Raw genomic sequence first — 25454 nt, forward strand, 5'->3', positions numbered from 1 at the left:
TCCATTTATAGTCTGAGCCGGAATGCCATCCCCCTTGCCTAGTGAACTGTCCAATCCAACCGCATGTGTCAAGGTTCTACTAGACACTAAGTGAAATATATATGCATGCCCTTATACCGTTTAACACTCTGGGTCCACCTTCAAGGCTCTGGGCTGTGGATCAAGCAAGTCACCACTCCTCCTCCAAGTATCACTTTGACAGGTTCTCTTGGAGGAGCTCTCTCTTTTTTTTTTTTAACCCATTCTTTTGAATAAAAATGGCACCAAAGAAGGATGTGAAGAAACCTGCGGCTGCCCCAGCCCCTGCCCCGGCACCTGCACCTGCTCCAGCCAAACCCAAAGAAGAAAAAATTGACCTCTCTGCCATTAAGGTAATTAAACGGGGTGAATTGTTTGGTCACTGAAACATCTTTCAACAGTAAAAAAAACAAAAAACAAAAAACAAAAACAAAAAACCTCCAGAGACTTGCAGAGCAGTATATTTTTTTCATGAAGAGGAAATGTATTACTCAGTGAACTAGTAGATTTGGGGAAGAAAAGAATCTTGCTTTTAAAAAAATTAAACTGCAGCATAAAATTTTATTTAAATTAGTAAGACTGTGGTTATCATAGGTGTAACCTGTGCTTGCTCTATTTTTTCTCTTCTCTTTAGTTTACATTTTTCCCTAAGTTATCAAAATACAATTTAAGAAGTAATAATATAAGTGTAAAGGTACTGCACTTACAAATATTTAAGCCAGTGTTTTCTTTTTTTTTTTTTTTAACAAAATCTTAGTGGAAACCGGATCTCTCACCTTAAAACTATATCAAAAGAAAAGTTTAACCCATGCTGTTTCTAGAAGCTTAAAGGCAGCTGACGACCCAGTTGTCTGGGATGTATTTTTTTGACAACTGCTTAATTTCACCCAAGAAAGAGATGATTTTTGCAATTCAAGTTAATTCCCCTTTCAGCTTTGCTTAGTAAAATTTGATTCAACATTAAATGAGATCTCAGTGCAGAAAATTATGCACTCAAGTGTTTCAGTGGCTATAACTGTCATCTTGTTTATTTATACTCAGTATTTAATTCACAATTTTGTGAGTTGCCTTGAACTAAAACTAACCGAAAAATATTACAAAGTGTGATGGTTATATGGCTTTTAGTGTATGTCTTTGTGAGTTTTTTTTTTTAATACTGATCTTGAACTAAGGAGAATGTGATTGATTTTCATGTCAACACTTTGCCGTGATCAAAGTTCTCAGCTGTCGAAAGATTATCTACTTTTAGAAAAAATGGTGGCATGGGTGAGCCTACTACCTCTCAGTGTTGTGATCATCAAGTGTGCACCTTCTCCTCGTTCACCAACTCTCATTGGTCAAAATGGCAGTTTGAAAATCTTCATCTAAGGAAGCCTGCCTTATATGGAAAACTAATGAGGGAAAAAGCGTGTGTAAGGCCATCTTTGCACTGAAGCCACAAGTCCTGCCCATAATAAATCTGAATTTCACTAACTCAATACTGTTTACTTGCAACTATAATGCTAACCTATAAATACACACTTCATTGAATACTTTAGTACAATTATAGATTTTTCAAAATATCTCTGAAATAAATATTGAATTATTTCACCTATAGATATGTGATAAAATTAAAAATAGATGTAGTCATAATTTTAAAGTATTCTAATTGAATTAAAACTTTGTTTCAAAGTAGGAGTAAGGTATTAAAATATTTTATCTTTAGTTTGTAGGTACCTGAAATTATATTTGAAAAAAAGTTGAGGTCATAGAATAGGACCTAGTACTAGTTAGGAAATACTCTTAATGAATATTCATTTAGGAGAAGAAATAGAAGAAATGCATGTTATCTCTTCTAATAAGTGTTTTTTTGTACTTTGAGGTCTACATGCATACAGTTCAGTAAGAGGAAACCAAGTTTTTCATTTTCAGCAATCCTTGTTAATGTATCCTTATAGATGCACACATATTACATCATACAATTATAGCCAGATGAGTCTAATTGTCCCTATTCTTTAACTTTCCACTCTATAGTATAGATATGAATCATTGGCCAAACTACTCTTCTTTGTATTTGTTATGATGTATAAGACCCCTTTGTATATGGGATTATAAACTGCTAGAAAAGAAAAAAATGCACCTTCTTAAGAAGAAAATGAAGTATCCCACTAATGAAAACAGGCATTTCTTGCCCTCCATGAGGAACTATGTAAGAGCACTAAATGAATGAAGATTGAATTTGGCAGGTGAGAGGTCTCCAAGAAAAGACAACACATCACTTTAATAATCCAGAAAATAACCTAATTACTTGTTACAGTCAGCAGAGAAGTGACACTGTTCTGAATCTTGAAAATTGATGTATCCCCCATCTATATGTTAACTTCATGCTAGTAGGAACAAGTGCAAATCTGAAAACAAAAAAATAAAGGCAATGCAGCAGGCTGCTGTTAAAACGTGGTGTGCTCCATTGTCATTTCTTCATTGTGGAACAAGAAATGTAACGGACTCTGACAAGGGACACAAATCAAGAGGGAGCAGTCAAATAAATCCTGAAGAAACAGGAAGAAATTAACCATTATTTTTCACTAGGGGGTTCTTAATAAAAAGAGGGAAAAAACAGAATTGAAGCTATCTTATTTTTATAAAGAAATTTAAATGCCTTCAACAATTCAATATGAAATCAGTGCATGTTTGGAGGTATCCTAACATAGCCAAAAGAGTAAAGCAACTTGAGAATTTTAAAAAACAAATCTTCATCCCAGTAGTAACAAAGCTAATTAGAAGTACATTAAAATATTTTATATTATGATGCTTTTAATCATTTTATGACACTTCTACATATTACCCCCTATAAATTATAAACTTATGCAGAGAAAATGAACTTAAATATATATTTATATTTATATATAAATTATATATATTATATATGTATATGAATTATATATATAATTTTTTTGGTGGTGGTACTGGGGTTCCTGGAAACCCTTCTACCTCCGGGCTACACTCCCAAACCCATTTTTATATGTTTTTATTTATTTATTTTTATTTATTTATTTATTTATTTATTTTTATTTTTATTTTTTTGGTGGTACTGAGGTTCCTGGAAGCCCTTCTACCTCCGGGATACACTCCCACGGGCTACACTCCCAGACCTATATTTTAACTTTTTTATGTGGAAACAGGGTCTCTTAAACCAGCGAAGCTGGCTCCGAACCAGCGCGATCCTCCTGTCTCCACCTCCCAAGCGCGGGAATTAAAAGCGTGCGCCACCACGCCCGGCCCATTTTTATATTTTTATTTGAAAACAGGGTCTCTTAAGCCAGTGAAGCTGACTTCGAACCTTTGCGATTCTCCTGTCTCTGCCTCCCAAGCGCGGGGATTACAACCGTGCACCACCACGCCCGGCACTTAGAAATATTAATATAGCTGTTATATGGGTTCATTAACCATCTAAAAACTCAATAAAGAACAAAATTTACTTGGATTATAAACTTTCTTTCATAAGTCATGTAAGATTACAAATCTTACATGACCTATGAAAGTTGTGCTTTAGACTTTGAGTAAAGCTTATCTTTATGTAGTTATCTGGCAATAGTAAAATTTAATTCTTCATCATTATTCCCAGCTATGACCTCTGTTCCCTCTTAAAATATACCACATTGAATAGTCATATATTTGACTCCTCATAAACTGAACAACTTTGTTCAGTTTCTTAAATGTGCTTTCCAATCTGATTTCCTGGTTTGATGTTTTTTTGTTTTGAATATTGCTTTGGTTGTTCTGACACACAACCTTCAATACTGGATTTTTCTATGAGAACCCTGTTAAAAAGCAAAGTCTTGCCAGGCGTGGTGGCACATGCTTGTAATCCTAGCACTTGGGAGGCTGAGACAGGAGGATCACACAGGTTCAAAGCCAGCCTTAGCTATTTAGTGAGGCTCTCGGCAACTTAGTGAGACCCTGTTTCCAAAAAGTATAAAATAATAGGCCTGGAAGTATAGCCAGGAGGTAGAAAAGCTCCTGGGTTCCACCACAGTACGAAAAAAAAAAAAAAAAAAGCAAAGTCTTCAGACCACATGTGGAAGCACATGTTTACAATTCCAGTACTTAGGAAACTGAAATAAGAAGATTGTAGGTTCACAGCCAGCCCCAGCAACTTAGTGAGACCCTGTTTCAAAAAAAAAAAAAAAATTAAAGATGGGGCTAAGAGTGTAGTTCGGAGGTATAGTGCTTCTGGGTTCCATCCCCAGCACCAAAAAATTAAAAAAGCAAATTTCTGCTGACATCTGAACATTAAAGTTACTGTTCTTAGTAGTTATAAGCATTCTTTACCTTCAGTAACAGTACACAGACTAAAAGTAAAATGCCTGATGGAGTTGAGATCTAAGAATTAAAACCCACCATGGCTGTGGTTGTGCATGAAAACGCAGGAGTGGATATTAGTTGCAACCAAGTCAAATAGTGAAAGGAAATAATAAAATAACCACGTGCCTGGGTTTTGAAAATCTCCACTGTCCATGAATCGTGTGCATGATGTGTGTGACCTCTGACGGGTCGGGATGCTGCGGGAACCTGTGAGTCTTAGCTCTGATTGTCCCACTTGAATCCTAATTACCACTGTATTCACCCCTCAGTCAGGCCTTCCCTGACTAGATCCTGCAGGCGATATTACAAAAAAAGCCATAATGGTACAAAATGCATTGACAGAAACTCTTCCAAGAAACAGATATTGAAGCAAGAATTGGTGACATGCTTGGGAAGGCAAACTCTCAACTTACTGGATAACGTAGATTTTGAGTGTTTTCAGATATATCTATTTATTAATGAGTATTCAATGGAGACAGATCGTTGTGTAAATATTGTGGTTTGTTTGGGCCCAGCTATGAAAATTATTCCATAATTATTTTTCTCACCTCTCATAAAACTAATATAAACCTAATCCCATTAGAAGAATTTCTGGGAATACAGACACAGTGGTGCACACCTGTAATCTAAGTACTTGGGAGGCTGAGACAGGAGCATAGCAAGTTCAAGGCTAGCCTCATCAACTTGACAAGACCCTTAGCAACTTACCAAGTTTTATTTTTTGTGGTACTAGGGATAGAACCCAGGGGCTTTCTACCCCCAGTATACACTCCCAGACCTATTTTCTATTTTATTTGGAAACAGGGTGTCACTAAGTTGCTGGAGAGCCTCACTAAGTAGCTGAGGCTGGCTTCAAACCTGCACAATCCTCCTGTTTCAGCCTCCCAAATGTTGGGATTACAAGCGTGCGCCACTATGCCCAGGTCCCAAGTTTTTATTTTATGTTTCAAAATAAAAAGGAGTTGGGGTATAACTCAGAGGTAGAATGTCCCTGGTTTCAATCCCTAGTTTAAAAAAAAAAAAAAAAAAAAAAACTTTTTTTCTGGGAATGTTGGACAAAGACATGCCCCATGAAAGGTTTTGAAAATTATAAAGTTCTTTGTAATAATAAAGAACAACCTTCATCATGAATTTATTCTATGCCATATTTCATCGTTTAACCCTTGCAACATTACACTAAGGTATATCTACCCTCATTCTCCATTTTAAAAAACAGCCTAAAAGATGCCTGTGGTCAAATAACTAGTTAAGTGATGAAGCCAGGATTTCAGAACAAATCCAGATTTAACTGTGTTAACTGGATCCAAAGCTATCTCTGGTTCCTAAAGAGAAAGTTGCAGTTTCAGAATCTTTGGAGGAGCCTTTTTTGCTCTTAAGACATGAGGTAGAGCTATTCTTGTATTGAGCTGCAGGATCCTGTGTAGCCAGAAGAGGGGGTGACAAGCACACTCTGAGGAAGTTCAAGGGAGACTCTGGGCCACAGCTCCCCCTTTTCCCACACCTGTTGCTGACAACTCCAGCAGTGTTCTCTTTTATAGACTTAGGGTGAAACCTTAGGAACCTATAAGGACTCTTAGTCACTTTGTTCCAGCTTCCTGTAAACACTTGTAGACAGAAATAGTTATTAGAAATATCATTCAGTGTTACCCCTGGGTTCAACCCCTAGTACCACAAAAATAAATAAATAATAAAAATAGAAATAAAAATTCAATCTCTTTATTAAAAAAGAAATACCATTCAATGTGATGAAACAGTGAATGCTAAAATAATTTTGGTTTTGTTTTATTAAACGTGCTTATCAAACTTGATCTTCAAATTTTGCTATTGGGCTAGTATTTTGAGAAGAGGAGGAGAACTCTAATTACAAAGAAATAACAGGATTAAAACTGGAGATCCCAACCAGCCATCTTTGGCATAATATGCAGAAATGCAATGTCACTTGGATAACATAGTTTAAACCTAATTAATGTGACGAAAAGAACACATACGGTCAATTTCTAACTGAAAAAAAAATGAGTGAAAACATTAAGCTATTTCTTACTTTTCTTTGAGACTTAGTATTATTTGTTTTTTATGCTTTTATTGGTATATTATTATACAGCACACTGAGGTATATAGAGTGATAGAAAAAAACATACACACATTTGGTGTTTTTCTAATTTTTCTTTATATAATATTAAGTTTTTTTGCCTTTCATGAGTTCAATTTAATTTAATACAACTTTAATGTCAACAAATTACAATATGCGTGCATTTGCAGTGTAAATATAACCTTAAGAGCAAACCAAAATTTGCTTGAGTCTATTTCTAGGTCTCAGTATCACATTTCATCTTTCATATATCTTTCCTATAAAAGAAGAAAACAGGTGGAAAGGAGTTTGACAATATTAACGGGTACTTCACGCCCCTCCCTGGAATTATATTTTGAATTACATGTAACTGAATAGTGTCTTTGCAAAGTAAAATGCCGTTTGCAAAGGAAGAGATATGTTCACCAAGAAGTAGTGAATAAATCTTCTTGTTTTAAAGATAAAGAAATCTTTGCAAAACAAGGATATCACAAAGTGACAATGCCAAATTTAGCTCTTGACATTTTAGTGCCGCAAATGAACCCCCTGGCAAGTTGTCTTCAGAAGCCATTCCATAATTATGCAGTATTAAGCACCATCTGACTCATGGAAATTGTGGAAAGGATTATATTTAGTCTGCTGACACTACACTTTCTTCTGCTTCTCTTCAGACTGAAAAAATAGGATCTACTTTAGTTCATTTCTGTATCAACTTTGACAGTTTGTTTTTTAACCCCAAGCCAGAATTTTGAAAGTCAAAACCACAATATAAAAAGAGCAATGGCTCCAATTATATTAATTAAAATTTAAATGGTATGGATGACAAATCCTGGCTACTCCAGTCATAAACTAATAATAGTGAATTGAAAGTAAAGAAAAAAGTTTTCCTAAGGACAAAGCCACCTTCAGTCATGTTTGTATTCTTTCTTCTATCAATGGATAATAGTGTGCCTCTCACCTGTTAAATATCCAATGGCTTAATGTGGTCTTATGAAATTATATTTTGCTTAACTTTCTTTATTAAAACTGTTTCAAATAAAATACCTACTGAATTTTCACACACCGTACCCTTTTTCATGAAAAATGTAAATTGAGGTAGATTCTACTTGCAAAAGGGTAGAAAATTGGTAACATTGTAAACCCATAGGCAAAAACATAGGCAAATTAACATTATATATTGAGAAAAATAACCCAGAGAAATGAAGTTATTTAGCGAAAACAAAGACTTTAAGTCTCTAGAATAGTAATGATATATCCCTGTTGTCACAAAAGGAATTTCCATTCCAGACAAGTAGAAAAAAAGTAGATACTTAAAGTTCTCGAAACACACATACACAAAGAAATTTTCTAATATGCACTGCACATTTTAACAATAAAAGTGTGAAGGAAAGAGCAAAATATGCAATTTTAATTTTAAATACATTGCCTAGAAATTAAATTTACAATGGAAAAAAAAGTTCAACTCTCAAGAAATCTTGAATTTCCTTAACAAATACTAACCATGAGAAAGCAAAAGGGAAAAATGAAAAGGAATAGATGGGCACATTTTAAATTTTTATTAAAACTGATTTTTTTTATAGTTCTAAATTGTATTATCTTAACCATTTGCCCTTTGCTCTTAGATGATTGAATTCGGTTGACTGGTGGTCTAAGCCTGCTTTTGCCTCAATTCAGACCAACTTATCCAATTCAACCATTTAATCTCTTTTATGTGCTAGTACCACATTCTCGTTGCCTTTAATTTTCCTCAGTTTAACTATATCCTTTGGTGAGGTTAAAAAACTGAGGAAAAAATACTTGATTACTTTGACTTGAGTCTATCTATCTATCTATCTGTCTATCTTTCTTTCTTTCTTTTTGGTGTGTGTGTGTGTGTGTGTGTGTGTGTGTGTGTGTGTATGTTACGTGAACTGAACCCAGAGGCATTCTACCTCTGAGTGTTACAGGAACTGAACCCAGAGGCATTCTACCTCTGAGCTACACCACTAGGCCAGTTTTATTTCTTATCTGGAAACAGGGTCTCACTAGGTTGATGAGACTCACTACTTACTGGGGCTGTCCTCAGACCTACAATCCTCCTGTCTAAGCCTTCCAAGTACTAGTATTACAAGCATGCACCACCACAGCTGGCAGACTTGAGTTATTCTAAAGCATGCAGTCCTAAGAGTTCCATAACAGTATTTCTGCTGGTCTTTTACTATGAGTTCTAGAGTTTCTGAAACTGGGAGTGAAATTAGATTAAATTTATCTTAAAGGTTTGTATGCATCTAGGTTTTTAGTCTCTGCCAGACATTCAACCAGAAAACATACAGTAAGTCTCTTAACTGAAAACTGGCCCTCATTAGTCCCTGTTGTATCTTCTTGAAATTCTTAGAAGTCCATGTTCCTTCCTACGGCATTTTCAACATTGTATATTTTCCAGATTATCTTTCATTACAGCTCTTCTACTTTTACTGTACTAAATTTTAACATGCATCTATTTATTCCAGAGCCCATTTAGTGGCATTTAAGTAGCTTTAATATTTAAAGTTAATTAAATATTAAAATTATTTAAACTAATAATTTTTTTAAATTATTCCTTCTATATTCCAGAAATTTTATCATATCTTTAACCAGCTAACCAAACCTCATGATTATTAGTAGAAAGATGATTCCCAGATTAGAAAGAAATCTGTATATATTGAAATATTACATTAAAATTCTTCTTAGTATCTTGTACACTACAACTTACCTAAACCCAACACCAAATGATAACACGAGTCATAAAAATGAGGAAAGTGGTCATTTACTAATAGTCTAAGAAAAACATATAGGCTATGATAAGAAAATTAACCCTTATTAAAAAAATATTTGAGGGCTTGGAAACTAGAAGTCTGGATCTCAAATGTATATATAAAATCTAAGGGAAGGTGCTAGAAATACAAAGGTACCATATATCAATAATTCAAGATGAGCATTCCTACTAAGTGCTAGGCAGTTCTAGGTGCTAGAGAGATGCACCTAGAATAGGAATATTCTAGAATATAGCTTTATAAAAAAAAACACAGCTGACATCTCTCTCCTCAGGGAATATAATGTTCCAGTGGAGGAACATAAGTTTGAAGGAAGAGCTTAGTGGACTTATGACCTAATGACTTTAATGAAAATCTGTGGACTTGTGACCTAATGACTTTAATGAAAATCTGTGGAGTATCTAATAGCGGCAAGCCATCCTGGAGAGTTCTGAGGGACAAAACCTAAGAATAAGACAGAGCAACAGGGAGAGGGTAGAGCAGACCACACCAGTCCACATTGGAACAAAATAGTTTTCAGGAGTGGCTTACATTTCCCAGAAGGTTAAACAACTTGTAGGGACAGGAAGGAGTGGGATCAACTGTAGAGGGGAAATAGTTTTTTCAAGAGAAAGAGGCTTTATTTGGACAGGAAAACTTTTAATTTCTAAACAGGAGAGAGAAGAAGAGAGCATGCCAGACCAAAAAAAAAAAAAAAACGACTTAAGTCCAAGTTTTAAAACCAGCCATATGATGACAGAGCAAACTGAGGCCTAAATCAGCTGACATTGGGTATTCATAGCACACTTTTGTTCAAAGGGCTAAGTATTTCACCATTGTGACACCAAGGAAAAGGTGCAAACCAGGCTTCGTCATTCATGAAACTGTCCCACCGTCTACACTGCCTTCTCCATTTATTCTATGCACACAGAATCTAGGCCTTCTAACTTTTAAACTCTAGTTTATTCTCCAGACTAAGCTAGAGGAAAGCCCTCCCTATTGTCAAATAGCATACTCAAATTTATATTTATTTGATTCTCAATAGGTACCAAAAAAAAATCTAAACTCATTCTCTATGTGACAAAGATAAGGAGAAGAGCCAGGGATGTAGCTTAGTGGTAGATTACTTTCCTGGCACAGGTGAGTTTCTGGTTTTGACTCCAAGAACCATAAAGTTTAAAAGTTATTAAAATATGGAGAAATGCCAAGGTAATGTAACTTGACAACTACCTACCACTTCACAGCTTTTATTTTAATAAAAAGAAGTCTTTACATGATATCCAAGTGGTTAGAAATAGCTCGTTCATAACATACAGCTTTTATTTTGAAATTTTAGCTTATCTGACAGATTTTATATAAATTGACATATTTATATGTATACAAGAACATATTTTTCTACCTGGAAAAAATAAAACATGAAAATGATTATTACACCCAGTAGGACAACTCTGATATTTAATTTTATAGTATTTTATAATTATTAGCTCTACTAAAGATAAATGTTAGTTCTAGATAATATAGAGGAATTCAACTATAGTGGCAATTACATAAATATAATTACAAAACAAAAAAGTGCACAATGAAAACGTGACTTTAATAGCTTTGTGCATCAAAAGTCATGAGATTCTGTTACACAATTATTAAAGGTTATAAATTTCTTTCTTGACCTTCTCTTTCATTTTCCCTTAATGATCAAAGCATTTTTAATTTTTCTATTAACTTTCATTTCCCAATAACCTTTCAAAATGTCAGTCTATTTGTGGAGGTATGTTAACCTAGGTACTAACAATTTAAAAATTATATTTTGAATTCTTGTTTGGGATTCAAATCTCAAAATTCTATGAGATTTTTTCATAGCTTGTAAAAACAGGGCCATTAAATGTTGATTTCTCCTGGAATGCTTTCTGGGGAAGCTCCAAAGCATACATCTTTCTAGTAATAGGGACTTCAGGCTTTTTGCAACCATCCTCTTACAAACAGTTGTAGAGGCAATACTTGAGTTAAAATTTATCTACAATGTTCTTTATGCCTGTGAACTGCTTTAAAAAGGTAGAAAATGATAAACATTTTTGTATGAACATCAGTGGACCTCTTAATACTGATCTTATTTAATACCATTTTCCCCAATACCATTCCAGGAAGGAAGTTTCCTCCTATTTTAAGATAATCTACCACAAAAACCCATTGCTGGCCAATTCCTTAAATACCTTTAAAACATAAAGTACAATTTTGCATCCCACAAGTCTACAAGTCTTGCCTTGGATTCTTTTGTCCTCAGTTGGGGGACTGGGCCACAAAGTGTTTGACAAGGCAGAAACAGAATCAGCATGTTCTATTAAGAACTTACACAAAATCTTAAAACAATAGGTAGAAATTGAGAAAAATAATGCAAAAACCAAAAATGGTCCATCAGCTTTCCTGCTTAAAAGAACTTTAGAAATTAAAAAAAAAAAAACATGCTTAGTCAGCTACCATAAAGACAAGAGGAAGGGAGAGAAATACTCAGATCTAATATCAGAAAACTAAGGGAGAATGCTGGAAAATAGAGATCAAAGCCATTCCTTACAAAACAGTGGCCTTTAAGTGGAGATTTCAAGACCTTACTGATTGCTACTTGGGTGCATCCTAAGAAACACACAAAGCTTATGTGGCCTTTTCAGGTCCTCTGAACTTTACCATAAGGGGCAGAGCTTCAGAAGATGTTCTTTCCATAGCAGTTGTTATTTGAAACCTCAAACCAATCTCATCCAAAAAAAAGTTCCACTGATACCAAAACTTGCTGACTCAAAGCTTGCAAAGTCCATAATTCAGCAAGAGAAGGGGTCAGCCTGAGTCATTCAAGAAATTCTGAGCTCCTCAGCCCTAAACCAAGAAGAAGGTTCTTACACTTGAACATCTGGGAGATAAAGACCATAAAAGTACTGACAGGCTTCGGTCTCACTATGGCTGTCTACATCTGGATTCTGGTTTCCTAAAAATAGCCCTCAGGGTACGGAGGATCCCTCTTTCTCTTTGCCCTAAGAAAGCTAAAGAACTCTCCAAGGGGAGTGGCAGCTTTCCTCTGAAACCTGATGCTAGCTATGAGGTCACAGGTTGCCCTGAAATAAAAGGAAGCCTGGGGAAGGAGGTTCACTCAGGCTTCCAGCAGCCCTCCGCCATCCTCCCTTCAGCCTCGCCGCTGTTTGCAACACAGCACCTCCATCATGGTGGGTCCTAGAACAAAGCTTTATGGAAGGATTATAGATAGTGGGGAGAAGCTTATTGAGAAGAAGGGCGGATAAGGAAGCGAACTGAGGAGAAGGAATAACCCAAACAAATCTTTAGAATCAACTTTTGGGTTTTGACGAGGTATGTTGAAGACCAAATAGATTAATTGGAGCTAATTGCAAAATTACATCTTACTCCCTAAAGCATACTTTATGCTTCACCTATGTTTGCTATATCACATAAGGTTTATTATACCTAAATTTAGGGGAGAAACCCTACAGTGATAGCAAAATATGCCTTAAGATACAATTTAATAATACTGATAGCTAAAATTAAGTAAACGGCTTCCAATGTTTTGGGTATTATATGCTAGTATAAAAATGTACTAGTACAGGAGGAGAAAGAAGCAGGTGGTCTTTTAAATGCAGTTAACTTAATTTTATTATACTGTATTTTATTAGGCATATCTTAAATATACCATGGGTTGTTATTCTAGGAAGTATTTAATTTAGCATTTGTTATATCACTGATTCTTGATTAAGATACAAAGATACAAAAGAATGTTCCCTAAGTATCTTTTGCAATAGCTTTTTATGTTCCTAGATTTAAAAGTACCTAAGGCAAGCTTGTCATGCTGCGGCACCTACCTGGCTTCCTAAAAGTCTCAGAGCAGAGAGCCCTCATTCTTCTGTCAATGCATTTGAAAGAGTATTAGTTGTTCCTTACTTTCTCTCTTTCGCCTCTGCAGTCCTTCAGTGCTGACCAGATTGCGGGTAAGTGACTTGAGCTTCTCTGCTGCAGATGGAAGCAGGACACTGCCCGGTTTCTGAAATATCACTTAACTCTAAGGCATGCTACATTGTGGCTCAACATGTTAGTGTCCATGCTATGCCTGAACTCGGAAAAGTCCGCTGCCTTCTGCAGCTCACTTTGAAGATTATTCAGGGAATGAGCTGGATGCACTTTAAAACTCAGGACATTTTTGTTTGGTTAAAATATTCTTTGTGATTAATTTCTTCCTGACAGATCGAGTTCTCTAAGGAACAGCAGGATGGTAAGTTTAAAAGCTCTAGCTGTTAATAAGTGCACACTCAGAAAAATGGCATGGGGGAAAACCAACTCCCTTGGGATGAGCTAAGCTCTTCCTAATTATCCACACCGCTATAGCCACGCTAAATATAAATTGCTCTCAATCACTCTAAATATAAATTCATACAACCTGAAGTCCTTGCTTATAATCAGTAATCAAAGATTTAGGCAAATAAGAGATAAATACCGCAACTTGAAGCCTTTTATTCACTGACTTCTAAATAAAACCAATTTGATATGATAGGTAATATTATACATGCCATATACTCAAAAAGAGATGTCGATTTAGTTTGCTAATCAAATCCCTAAAGAGGGATATGACAAGTCTAAATTGTTCAGTTTGGAAAATAAAGTTAATTTTAACACTGTCCATTACCAAATCTACGTAATTTCAATGGGCACTCTAGTGTGTTGTAGAATAAACGTGAATTCAGGGATAAAGAAGAAGTAATATAATATAGAACCGTGGAAGAAATATTCGGCATTTCCTAGTCCAGCCCTTCTTCAGAGATGCAGGAGAGATATGCAGAGAGGTGGTATGTCTTACTCTATGACCCAAAGAATTAATGATAGGATCAGACTCTGGTATCAGTTCAAACTGATTAGAAATTTCTTTCATAAAAATTATTAGCGAACAGAGCCCAAACTCATAAGATTTAAAAAAAAAAACCTAAATAGTTTTCCTAACACTTCATATCCTTTCCTTTGGGCCTTTGGATCCAGCAGATTCCCACACGCCACAAGATTTTGGTTTTGTTCATTGGGAAATGTAGGAAGAAATGTTTTATGGAGTGAACATGCCACAATATCTGAATGAAGTGAGACAAAACTAATCCTATAGAAGGTATAAAAATAATTTAATTATATCATATAAATCAAAATATTAGTCATAAGTCTGTATATATTACATGTATTATGACATAGAAGATACAATACTTCTGATGACTAATAAAAGCCTATTCAAATCATTTCCTACCTAAAGAATTGTACATTTTTTTAATCTCTTTCAGTGTCTTTTTTGTCATATTTTATATTTGGACATCAACTTAAAAAAAAAAAAAAGATATCTAGCCGGGCGTGGTGGCACACGCTTGTAATCCCCGTGCTTGGGAGGTGGAGACAGGAGGATCGCACAGGTTTGAAGCCAGCCACACTGGCTTAAGAGACCCTGTTTCCAAGTTTAAAAAAGATATAAAAATAGGTCTGGGAGTGTAGCCCGGAGGTAGAAGGGTTTCCAGGAACCCCAGTACCACCAAAAAAAAAAAAAAAAAAAAGATATCTAGATTCACTGGCATCTACATGGTGGCTGGTGGCCTCGTTTAAACAAACTGAATGACGCATAACTTAGTGTCATTTAAATTATATGACAAAGGACTTTTTATTGAAAACAGTTGTAGCATCTACTATAATATGTAGGATTTTTAACATACTTTTAAGTAGTGATTCTGCCACATTATCAGCTATTACATCCCAGTGCTCTCAAGTAGCTACCGCACAGTGTCACCATGACTGCCAAACTATTGTAGAACCAAGCCATGAAAAATGTCAAAACCCCTGCAGGGACTAAACGACTTCCTATAGAGCAGAAAACCAATTACCCTCCACACATGAAATAGGTTTGAGACAGAAGTTGGTAAACTTTGGTGTGGTAGACTTGTTTTCTTGTGTGTGAGGAAAACAAATGTAAACTTTAAAATCAAATAGAAATCCTATACTTTTAGAAATGAATGAAGATTAATGTGTCTCCTTGTTTAATGGTCAAAGAATTCCTCTCATGCCGTTCTATTTGAATTAAAGGAAAAAAATAGGATTGAAGGAAAGAAAAGGAAACTAGAAAATTATAGCACTCTAAAAGTCTAAATCTTGTGCTGGCTAATAGAGTAGCCAACAGCTGCACATAGCTATTTAAGTTTTAACTTATTACAAATTAATAAATTTTAATAACCATTTCCTAAATTGCACTAGTCACATACAAATGTTCAAGAGCCATGACTAATAGGTACCTTTTAGGACAGATAGAGAACAATTACATCATTACCAGAAAGTTCTAGAACAGTGTTATGTTAGAACAGAGGTGAAAATTTTTCTTAAAGGGCCAAATATAATTATGTTAGGCCTTGCTGGTAGTATAGTCTCTATTAAAACAACTTCCATCCTGTCACTAAGTTGTGAAAACAGCCACAGACAATACACAGACAAATGGGCATGGCTTTATCCCAACCAAACTGCCTTTATAAAAACAGGCAGGGAGAGCCAGGCATGGTGGCACACACCTGTAATCCTAGTACTTGGGAGGCTGGAACGGGAGAATCACAGGTTCAAAGCCAACCTTAGCAATTTAGTAAGGCTCTCAGCAACTTAGCAAGACCCCGTTTCCAAGGAATTAAATAGGACTGGGGGTATAGCTCAGAAGCTGAATGCCTGTAGTAATCCCCAGCAACACACACACACACACACACACACACACACACACACAAAACATGTAGGCAGGCCCAAAAAAGTGGTCTGCCAATTCATGTTCTAGACTCTGCAAGAGAATAAGCCTTGGATTAAAAATCTGTGGTTAAAAACAGTATTACTCTGTCCTCTGCCTTTAAATTACCAAATGGGTTAATGTCAGAGTGATTCCATTACAGCCCATAAAATCCTCTTTCTACATCAGCATCTTACCAGGGTAACTGGGAGCTTTTTTAGCCTAAAGCCTTGAGCCAGTAACAAGAATAGTTCAGTTTCACATGTCCCTTAGAAATACGAAAAATAATATTTGACTAATGACACTACAGGGCCTGCAGCATATTTTATAGATTAGAAAAATAATCCATTATAGTCCCAATTGTATAGTATTTTAGCAAAGAATGGTAGCATGATATTGCTAATTGCTGGTATAGTGTCGGGTGCAATTTTAGATTAGGAGATAGAGGGATAGTAGGATGTTCTACTTGGCTGAGAAATGTATGTGGGCAGCATCATTTTATTGTAAACTACTAACGGCTAAAATAGAATGCTTTCAGTTCTACCAGTTCACTAATAAATGGCTTCCTGAGTGTCACTGAGTATCACTGAGTAACTCCAGTAAGTCACTATCAGTGCTCCTGAGTTTCCCAGAAAAGTTTATTTGGCTAAATTTAGAAGTTTCAGATAAAATGGCTTTACTGGTCCCTAAATCCATAGTAGCCTCACTTCCTGTCTTTTTGTTAAATATTTCTAAATTGTTTGTCATTGTATTTCAAAAGGCAAAACCAGTTCTATGAAAAGAGCATGAAAAAAAAATATATAGGGAGAGCAACTAATAGAGTGAGTGTGATAAAAATAGACAGTTCGTTAAAGTATGTGGTACACACACACGTGAACTGGAGAAAAAGGAATAAAATTAATGGAGTCTAGCAATATGAATATCTTGGTTGCAATAATATACTGTGGTTTTGCACAGTATACTAGGCAGAATAAAACAAAATCTCTGAATCATTTCTTATTACAGCAGTTGATCCAAAAAATACTTCTTCTGAATCAATTATAGCCTACTAGAGTTATGCAATGAAATGGTTAAATGATATTGTAGAACTTAGAGGTTTATCTTGCTTTTAAATTTTTTCTAAAAATGAAGTTATTTCTGAAGAAAACTACTTGAGAGAAAAACCTAGAAGATTTTAACCTCAAGAGGAGGTTTTCCTATACAATTTGAAACGCCTGGGTTAACCTTATAGAACACGACCCTGATTGGAAATTTGTTCTTTGAATTTATTAACCTTGCTAATTATATGAAGGACTAGATGAAGATTACTGAGATTGTTCAAGGCCTCAGAATATCTTTACCCAGTCCTGCTTCCCAGGCAGGTGAAGAAAATATAAATAAATATGATGAGGTCCAATTTATAGACCCAATTAATAAGAATATAGAACCTAAACTTGGAAATGCTGCTTTAAAACAATCCTAAAAAGAAATATCTAAAGATCTGCAAATGATTGTCTGAAATAGAAAAAGAGGGAGTTTCAAGATAACTTGAGTGGTCAGTGAAACTTGTAAAATGGAGAAGAGTTGAGCTGAATCCTTGAAGGAGTTCATTAATAATAAATTAAAAATAATAGGATTTATTCATTGTTCTGAACAAGGAAAATAAAAAAAGAGAGAGCAGCCTAATGCTACTTGCTTCTTGTTGCTTCTTGCAGAATTCAAGGAGGCATTTCTCCTGTTTGACAGAACAGGAGAATCCAAGATCACCTTAAGCCAGGTCGGTGATGTCCTTCGTGCCCTGGGCACAAATCCCACCAATGCAGAGGTCAAGAAGGTTCTGGGGAACCCGAGCAATGAAGGTAACTCGTTAATGTTTCCAAGATCTATGGATCTAGAGTTAAAACGTGTGTGTGTGTGTGTGTGTGTGTGTGTGTGTGTGTGTGTGTGTGAGAGAGAGAGAGAGAGAGAGAGAGAGAGAGAGAGAGAGAGAGAGAGAGAGAGAGAGAGCTAGCTTAGAGAAAAGATCTGACAGTACCAAGTGTGCCTCTTGGCCATCAAGAAGCTCTGCTTTTTCCCTCATAAAATAAGTTAACTTTCTTCTGAGAATCTGAATGATAAAATATTATGCTAATGAAAATAAATAATAGCTAATAAGATCATCCTTACATCATATCTAATATTCCTACTTTAAGAGCTAATGAAGCAAAAATAACATCCAAACTGACGATTTTTTTTCAGATTTCAAACCTTTCAAGGCAAAAATATATATTTTGACAAAGATGTTAGAAATGGCTAAAACACAATATGCTTTGTATATGATTCTGAGTAAACCACAGTGGCATACTTCTAGGGGGAAAAAATCTATTCTTTGATAAAAATCTCTGGAAGTAAAAGAGCAATGTTCTGAAGTACTTGAAAAATATCGGTTGACTTTGTCTTATGCTCTGTTGACTGCTCCTGTGTCCATCTTAAAAGAAACTCAGCTATCTTAATTATGAATAGATAGATTGATGTCTTATAAGGGTATTTTCTATTCCTAGTAAATTACACACACACACACACACACACACACACACACACACACACACACCTTAAAAACCCTAAGCCAAAACCTGCATTCATTCCTTCAAGGTAAATCCTGGAGCAAAAATCAGTGGCAAAATTTGCAGAAGTCATTCATTTGATACAGAAATCAAATCATTAGTCAGGGACAATGAAATTGTTTTTAATGCCAGTGGTTTCTAGCAAAGTATAGCAGTCTGTTGGAAAGGAAGACTCTAACTAGAACAGACAGGATACAAAACAGGAGTTTTCTCGAGTAAGTAGTCAGGCTGTTCAACTGTGACATTGGGGGGAAAAGTAGGGGGAAGGCAAATAATCTTGTTCTCCTTGATAACTATAAATGCTTTGGAGATTTTCCTTTGTTTGAAAACAAAAAAGGAAGAAGAACTTTGATTTTTAATTTAAAAAATTGCCTCTAAATCAGTCTGCTGGAATTTTTCTCATATTGTATTTTTTGGAAAAGCATTCAGCTGAATCATGCAGAAAGTAGATGTGTGTGAGATAAAGTGAAAGAGCAACAAGCTATACCTTAGTTTTAAATGTCATTGTCTAACTCACCTACGTTCAACTTTAATGGAGTTAGTAGATAAACACTCATTTGTTCGGTGCTCAATGCAATCTTTCTAATATTACTCGATGTATTGGACTTCTATGACAGAAGAACAGGGGAATTTTGTTTGGGGATTTTATAATGTATTCATTTGCATACGTCAGAATAGCCTATGTTATTCTGTCATGGTGAATGATATGTCCTTTGCCAGATAAATGAGAGAAAATCCTATACTTTCCAGGCCTCTAAATTGTGAAGTAGTTAGGAAGTCACAATATATGTGACATACACACTTCTTTTTAAATTACTTAAAATTTAAAGAAATTTAAGGGCCCTGCAAAAGCTCAGGACATATGTATAATGTGTTATAAAGTTCAGTTGTTTTATAATATTTATATGATAATGGGTTTGTAACATCTCAGTGTAATATATTACATTGCTTCCCTAGTATTTATGAAAATACTAGCACAACACTAATACTAATAAATATGATATTAATATAATAGTAGGTAACATGTATTAAGCACTCAGTCTGTCCCAAGTATTTTAATAAACTTTATGTACATTATCTTATTTCTCACAATAACACTAGAAGGTATTTCGGCTTTGTGAATTGCGATGTGATGCACATAGAGCTTGACCAAGTAGCCCAGTGTCACATAGTTGTAAATGACAGTTTGGGAACAAAGCTCAGCACTGGGAATCCAAAGCTCATAGGACTCCAGAACCTATCACCATATTTTTGTCATTTTAGCAACTTACCGACTGAAATTTGAAGTGTTTGGGGACTTTTTTTCATTCATTTGGTGTGAACTTCCAAGTTTCACTTGTGACTCAGAGCTGGTATTTCATGGCATCTACTAATTCTTCAAACGGCGATTGCTTTCAGAAATGAATGCCAAGAAAATTGAATTCGAACAGTTCTTGCCCATGATGCAAGCTATTTCCAACAACAAGGACCAGGGCACCTATGAAGACTTCGTTGAGGGCCTGCGAGTCTTCGACAAGGAGGGCAACGGCACAGTGATGGGTGCTGAACTGCGCCACGTTCTAGCGACCCTGGGTAAGGAGGATTGGTTTCAGCAGGCTTCAGAGGACACAAGGTATAGGAAAGAACCTGACAGGAGAGACATGTAGTGACCAAAATAGGTAAGGATAAAGCCTACGAAGGAAAATTTTAAAAATTGCCTAAAATCAATGACTGTTTCGCTGACCTCAGTGACAGGGAATTTGTTTTGGGGAAATGGTGACTTGAAATATCAGCAACGATACATGAAATAAAAGCACTGTAGTTCTTATAGGATATAGTCTGAATGGCAAGGGATAGTTTGCATTTAATTCATTCATTCAAAAATAATTCACTGACAACCCAGTAAGTGCCAGGGAAATAGGAAGGCAGTTGTTTATGTCCTCCAAGAGTTCATAGTTTCTAAGAGCACATGACTGATCACTTGAGGCAGATTTGAAAATATCCTCTGGAAGCCAGGGGTGGTGGCACACACCTGAAATCCCAGTACTTGAGAGGCTGGGACAGTCTGATTGTGGATTCAAGGCCAGCCTCAGCAACTTAGTGAGAACCTGTTTCAAAACAAGAAAAAATTAGAAGGGCTGGGAGTATAGTTTGAAGGTAGAATGCCCTGGGTTCAATTCCCGGTGTGTGTGTGTGTGTGTGTATATATATTTCTTTTAAAAAAAAAAAGGTCTTTGTTTCATCAGGTGAAAAAATGAAGGAGGAAGAAGTAGAAGCTCTGCTGGCTGGTCAGGAAGACTCCAATGGCTGCATCAACTATGAAGGTAAAATCAATGTGCACTGGTGGTTTCAGCCATCAGCCATTCTTAACCAATCAGGTTACAAATAACTCCTGACTATAGACTCCTCTGGGGATGGAACCCAGGGGCATTCAACCTCCGAACTGTACCCCAAGCCCTATTTTTTATTCTTTATTTTGAAACAGGGTCTCACTGAGTTGTAAAGGGCCTCACTAAGTAGCTGAGGCTGGCCGCAAACCTGGATCCGCCTGTCTCAGCCTCCCAAGTGCTGGGATTACAAGCTTGCGCTACCACGCCCGGCTTATAGACTCCTTTTGAATTGCTTAAAATAACTTATTTTTCTCTTCCTTCTTTATTGACACATTTACTTATTAGCACTCAATTGCATAACTCTAAGAAGGTGTCCTGTGAATATGTATATATATGAGGTTTACTCTAGGATTTTTTTTTCTGGTTACTTCTTTTTTTAATTTTATTTTTTATTGGTGCACTGTATTCATATATCATAATGGTATAAAGAAAATACTTTTGTAGACATACATGCACACATCGCCCAGTTAGCCCCTACCCGATCCCCACCCCTTTCCCTCCCCATCCCTCCTTCCCATGCTTGGCTTAGTGGTTGACATCTAGTTTTGTAGAAATTTATCCAATATTAACGATGATAATCTCACAAAACAGTTTCATTTGTCTGATACCAAGCTTTTGATGACTAAAAGATAACAGTTCAATATTTCTTTTTGCTTTCTTTCTTACCAGAGAATATTTTTTTCTTTTCTTTTTTTTTTTTTTTAGGTGACGCTATCATACATTTCTGTTTTACAGCTTAAACCTATTTTCACATATATTTTCCTGCTAGATCTTCACATTATCCTTGTGAAGTAAACAGGACTCATGTCAAAATCTAATTTCATAGTATATTTAAGTTGGAGAGATTTTAAGGTCTTTTACTAATACCAAGAAATTATGAAAATGAGAAAATTTGGGGCCAAAGAGCTTTAGCCACTTTTTTTTTTCTTTTTGTGGTACTAGGGATAGAACCCAGGGGCATTCTACCTTCCAGCTACACTTCCAGTCCTGTTTTTTATCTTTTATTTTTGAAACAGGGTCTCACTGAGTTGCAAAGAACCTCACTAACTATCTGAGGCTGTCCACGAACCATGATCCTCCTGTCTCAGCCTCCCAAATACTAGTTTTACAAGTATGTGCCATGACACTCAGTTGAGATTTAGCTACTTAGTAAATGACAGGTCATATCATTACTGGGCAGGACTGGCATGAAATTCACTGTTTCTTGTCTAGTGTGTTTGTATATATTAAGTCATCTCATAGTAGCCAATTATTTATTTTCTGCTACTAATTTGCAGCAACTTCACCCAAAGGGTATAAAAATGGCAAACGTACACAAAATCAAGCTGCATAATATGATTTGCACATTTAAAAATTTCCAACAAAACTGAATAATTTGTCTATCCCCAAAGAAGGCTAATCTGTCCACATAAACCCATGTTGATACCTTTGACAATGAACGTAAAACTGGCTGGGCATGGCGGACATTCCTGTAATCCTGGCATTTAGGAGGCTGAGACATGAGAATTGAGGCTAGTGAAGGCCTGCAGCAACTTAGCGACTCCTTTTAAAAAATGTTTTAAATAAAGAAAGTAAAACTCACAAATATCCATGATTGAGAAAAAAGGAAAATGACAAGCATACAAGAAAAGGGAAAAAGAACAAAGGGGAAGATTTGAGGAGAGGAAGGGAGAGAAGAGAAAAGGAAAGTATACAGCCAAACAGGTGTTCACTGACAATCTTGGTTAAATTTTACTTCCTTCCTGTAAACAGGTTTTTACATTTGGCTATTTCTATAAATACATTACACAGAAGAATCATTAAGTAATATGGTTTAGACAAGTGCATAGTCATCTGGAAAATAAAGTCAAATCTAAACTTCCCTTCAATTATGCCTGGCTGTGTTCTAACTCTAAACTGTCTGTTTTACCCCGACAGCTTTTGTCAAGCATATTATGTCCATCTAAATGGAGTTCTCAAGGTATATTCATGTTTCCTCTTTAATATATAAAGCTTTCTTGATATTGTATTTTTCCTAAAATGAGTGCTTTATATGCTGTAGATATAATTAGTTCTGGTTCCTAATTAAGAGTTACTTATATTAACCAGAAAACACCAACTCCTTGAGATGGGTTTATTTAAAAATGAAACCTATTTGTATGAGAGTACATCCAGAATTTTTTTTTCTGCTGCAATCTATAAACCCTCTTTTAAGAGCTTGAATTAAGGAATGGAGACTCAACCACCGAGAGACTATTTAATTAAATTAGTTGGAACCTTAGAACTAATACACACATACACCTTAAATTCTTTGAATAACTAAATTAGCTTTTAGCAGTTGTTCTCTAAAGAGCAGTGTTGTAGCAGTCCAAATCCAGGCACTTATAGCCAGATTTTTATATAAAGAAAGGGGCTCACTTTGTCAGTGCTGGTCTATTTTGTGTTTTTTCTTCTGCATTTCACGCTGTTTCCTTATGAGTTTTCTTCCTGAAAAAATGCCATCAACACCTAAGTTGTTTTCTATTTTTCTTTACAGATCAAGCATTGTTTGGGAAGATTGGCTGGAATCTTACCTATATAACATCCATGACTTGTTGTCTAGATCTGTTTACCATCTTTCAGGAAAACAAAACTATCTGGACCATGCTAGACTGAGGGACTGCCTGAATTTTTATATAGCTTTTTTCTGAAATGTATTCATACCACACTAATCAAGTGTCTACCACTCTAGACAACAAGAATAAAACATGTACAATCTCAAAACCAAGCACCACTCTTTTTTGTCTGCTGTGGGTCAATAAAAATCTTTAACGTATGATATCAATAAACAATTTTGGTCAGTCTGGAATGGTCAAATTACATTGTGCTTTTATTTTCTTGCTTCATGAAAAGAAATTTTGAAACATTAATGCTTTTTGCCAGGTAGACAGAATATTAGTGAATTATAAACTTTAAAAAATCATTATAGTCAACATAGCAATAAAAAGTTGAATAATACAGATAATCATATATTATAGAAAAAAACAAAATAAAGAACTGAAGAGATTCAGATAAAATCAGATATTTGTACTGTAAACTATACAGGTAAAGTGGAATCAGTGTTCTTCAGATTTCTGGAAATTATTGTGTTTACGGCTTGATATTTGTCACTTTTAGAAACAATCTGGCCTAGTAGACTAACAAGTAATTGCTCTTTTTCCCTGACTGTCTTCAAGGATAAAATTCAAAGTGAACTTTCAATAGTTAATTTTAAAAAAGAAAAAAAAACTCTCTCTGGGAATAGAATTATTTCAAGAACTCAAGATCCCATTTATTAATATATTCCCTCCTATGATCTCCCCTATTTTGGGATGCCCCGAATCTTGATTCAGTCTTAATATATATATATATATATATATATATATATATATATATATATATATATATATAACATAGTAAGATTAATTGGAAAAGTTTATAAAATAAATTTACTTTAGCATCTGGCTGTTTCTTTAGAATAGAATCTCAAAGTTAATAACTGAATAATTAGAAATGATTGATAATGTTCTTCCAAACTTTCTGAAAGATAATTGTAACATATGAGATTATAAAATCTCTGAAAAGCACCTGCCTGCATAAGCATTTTTGGAAGTTGGAACAACTTTTCCATGATGTTGAGAGTTTCAGGTCAATAAACTCCTTGGATCTAGGTCTAGCAAAAGTCATTTGGATTCCAGTAGCTAACACTTCAAGTTTAACCTCTGCTTTGGTGCCCAAGATGGTGTTGGGACATTACAATCATTCTTCTAAAGAAAAGGAAATGTGACCTCATGATCTACAAGGCCAAGTTTATGTAAGACCAGAAATTGGAAACAGTCACACTGCAGCACCATACAATAGAACCTTCTGGAAAGTAGAAATCTATCTCTGCTTTGTCCTGTTTGGCAATCATTAGCCACATGTGTCCACTGAGCACCGAGTGGCTAATGCAACTGAAGATCATTTTTAACTGGATTTCATTTTAATTTATTTAAATTTTAATTTAAGTTGTCACATAAGGCTCATGACTACCATGTTGAACACTATACCTCAATACATAGTTATCTCCAGTTGTTAAGTACAAAATTGAAGTCATTTTTTTAAAAAAAAATGACAGAGGTTAATATAAAGAAATTAGTATAAATAGTCTAATTATAAATTACAAACTTTTATTTTCGAATAAGTGTCCCATCTTCTACATTTCTTGAAAATTTTTCATTTAAAAAAATTTAATATCCACAAGGTACTAAGTTATTAGTCTCAAGATTTTTATATAATACTTTTCCCTTCAAGACCTTATAGACCTTATAAAACTGCTTTAACCTCTGATACAATAACATCTCATATACTATCATGGGACCTAACCTTATTAAATTACCATGTGTGAGATGCCCATAACTCAAGTAGAAGCAGGTGTAAACTAAAGTAGCAGGCAGAAGAGTGACAGTAATTTTTAACATCCACACCAGCTGGCAGAAACGACAGGTGCCTAATTCCTCAGTCTTTAAAAATAACTTCTGAAAAGCCTAGTCTGCA

General features: G+C 35.3%; 1 protein-coding gene across 1 annotated transcript; it reads left to right on the forward strand.

Moving 5' to 3' along the window:
- Positions 1-257: 257 nt before the first annotated feature.
- MYL1 (myosin light chain 1) lies at positions 258-23673 on the forward strand (the record flags this gene model as incomplete). The annotated part of the gene is made up of 7 exons (XM_080689989.1): positions 258-371; positions 13435-13462; positions 17665-17808; positions 19951-20124; positions 20778-20855; positions 22839-22881; positions 23437-23673. The coding sequence occupies 6 exons, from the start codon at positions 258-260 to the stop codon at positions 22865-22867; spliced, it is 567 nt and encodes a 188-aa protein (XP_080546115.1). The 3' UTR covers positions 22868-22881; positions 23437-23673.
- Positions 23674-25454: the final 1781 nt, after the last annotated feature.

The sequence above is a fragment of the Muscardinus avellanarius genome, assembly GCF_963383645.1.
Source record: "Muscardinus avellanarius genome assembly, chromosome: 2".
Taxonomy (NCBI): Eukaryota; Metazoa; Chordata; class Mammalia; order Rodentia; family Gliridae; genus Muscardinus; species Muscardinus avellanarius.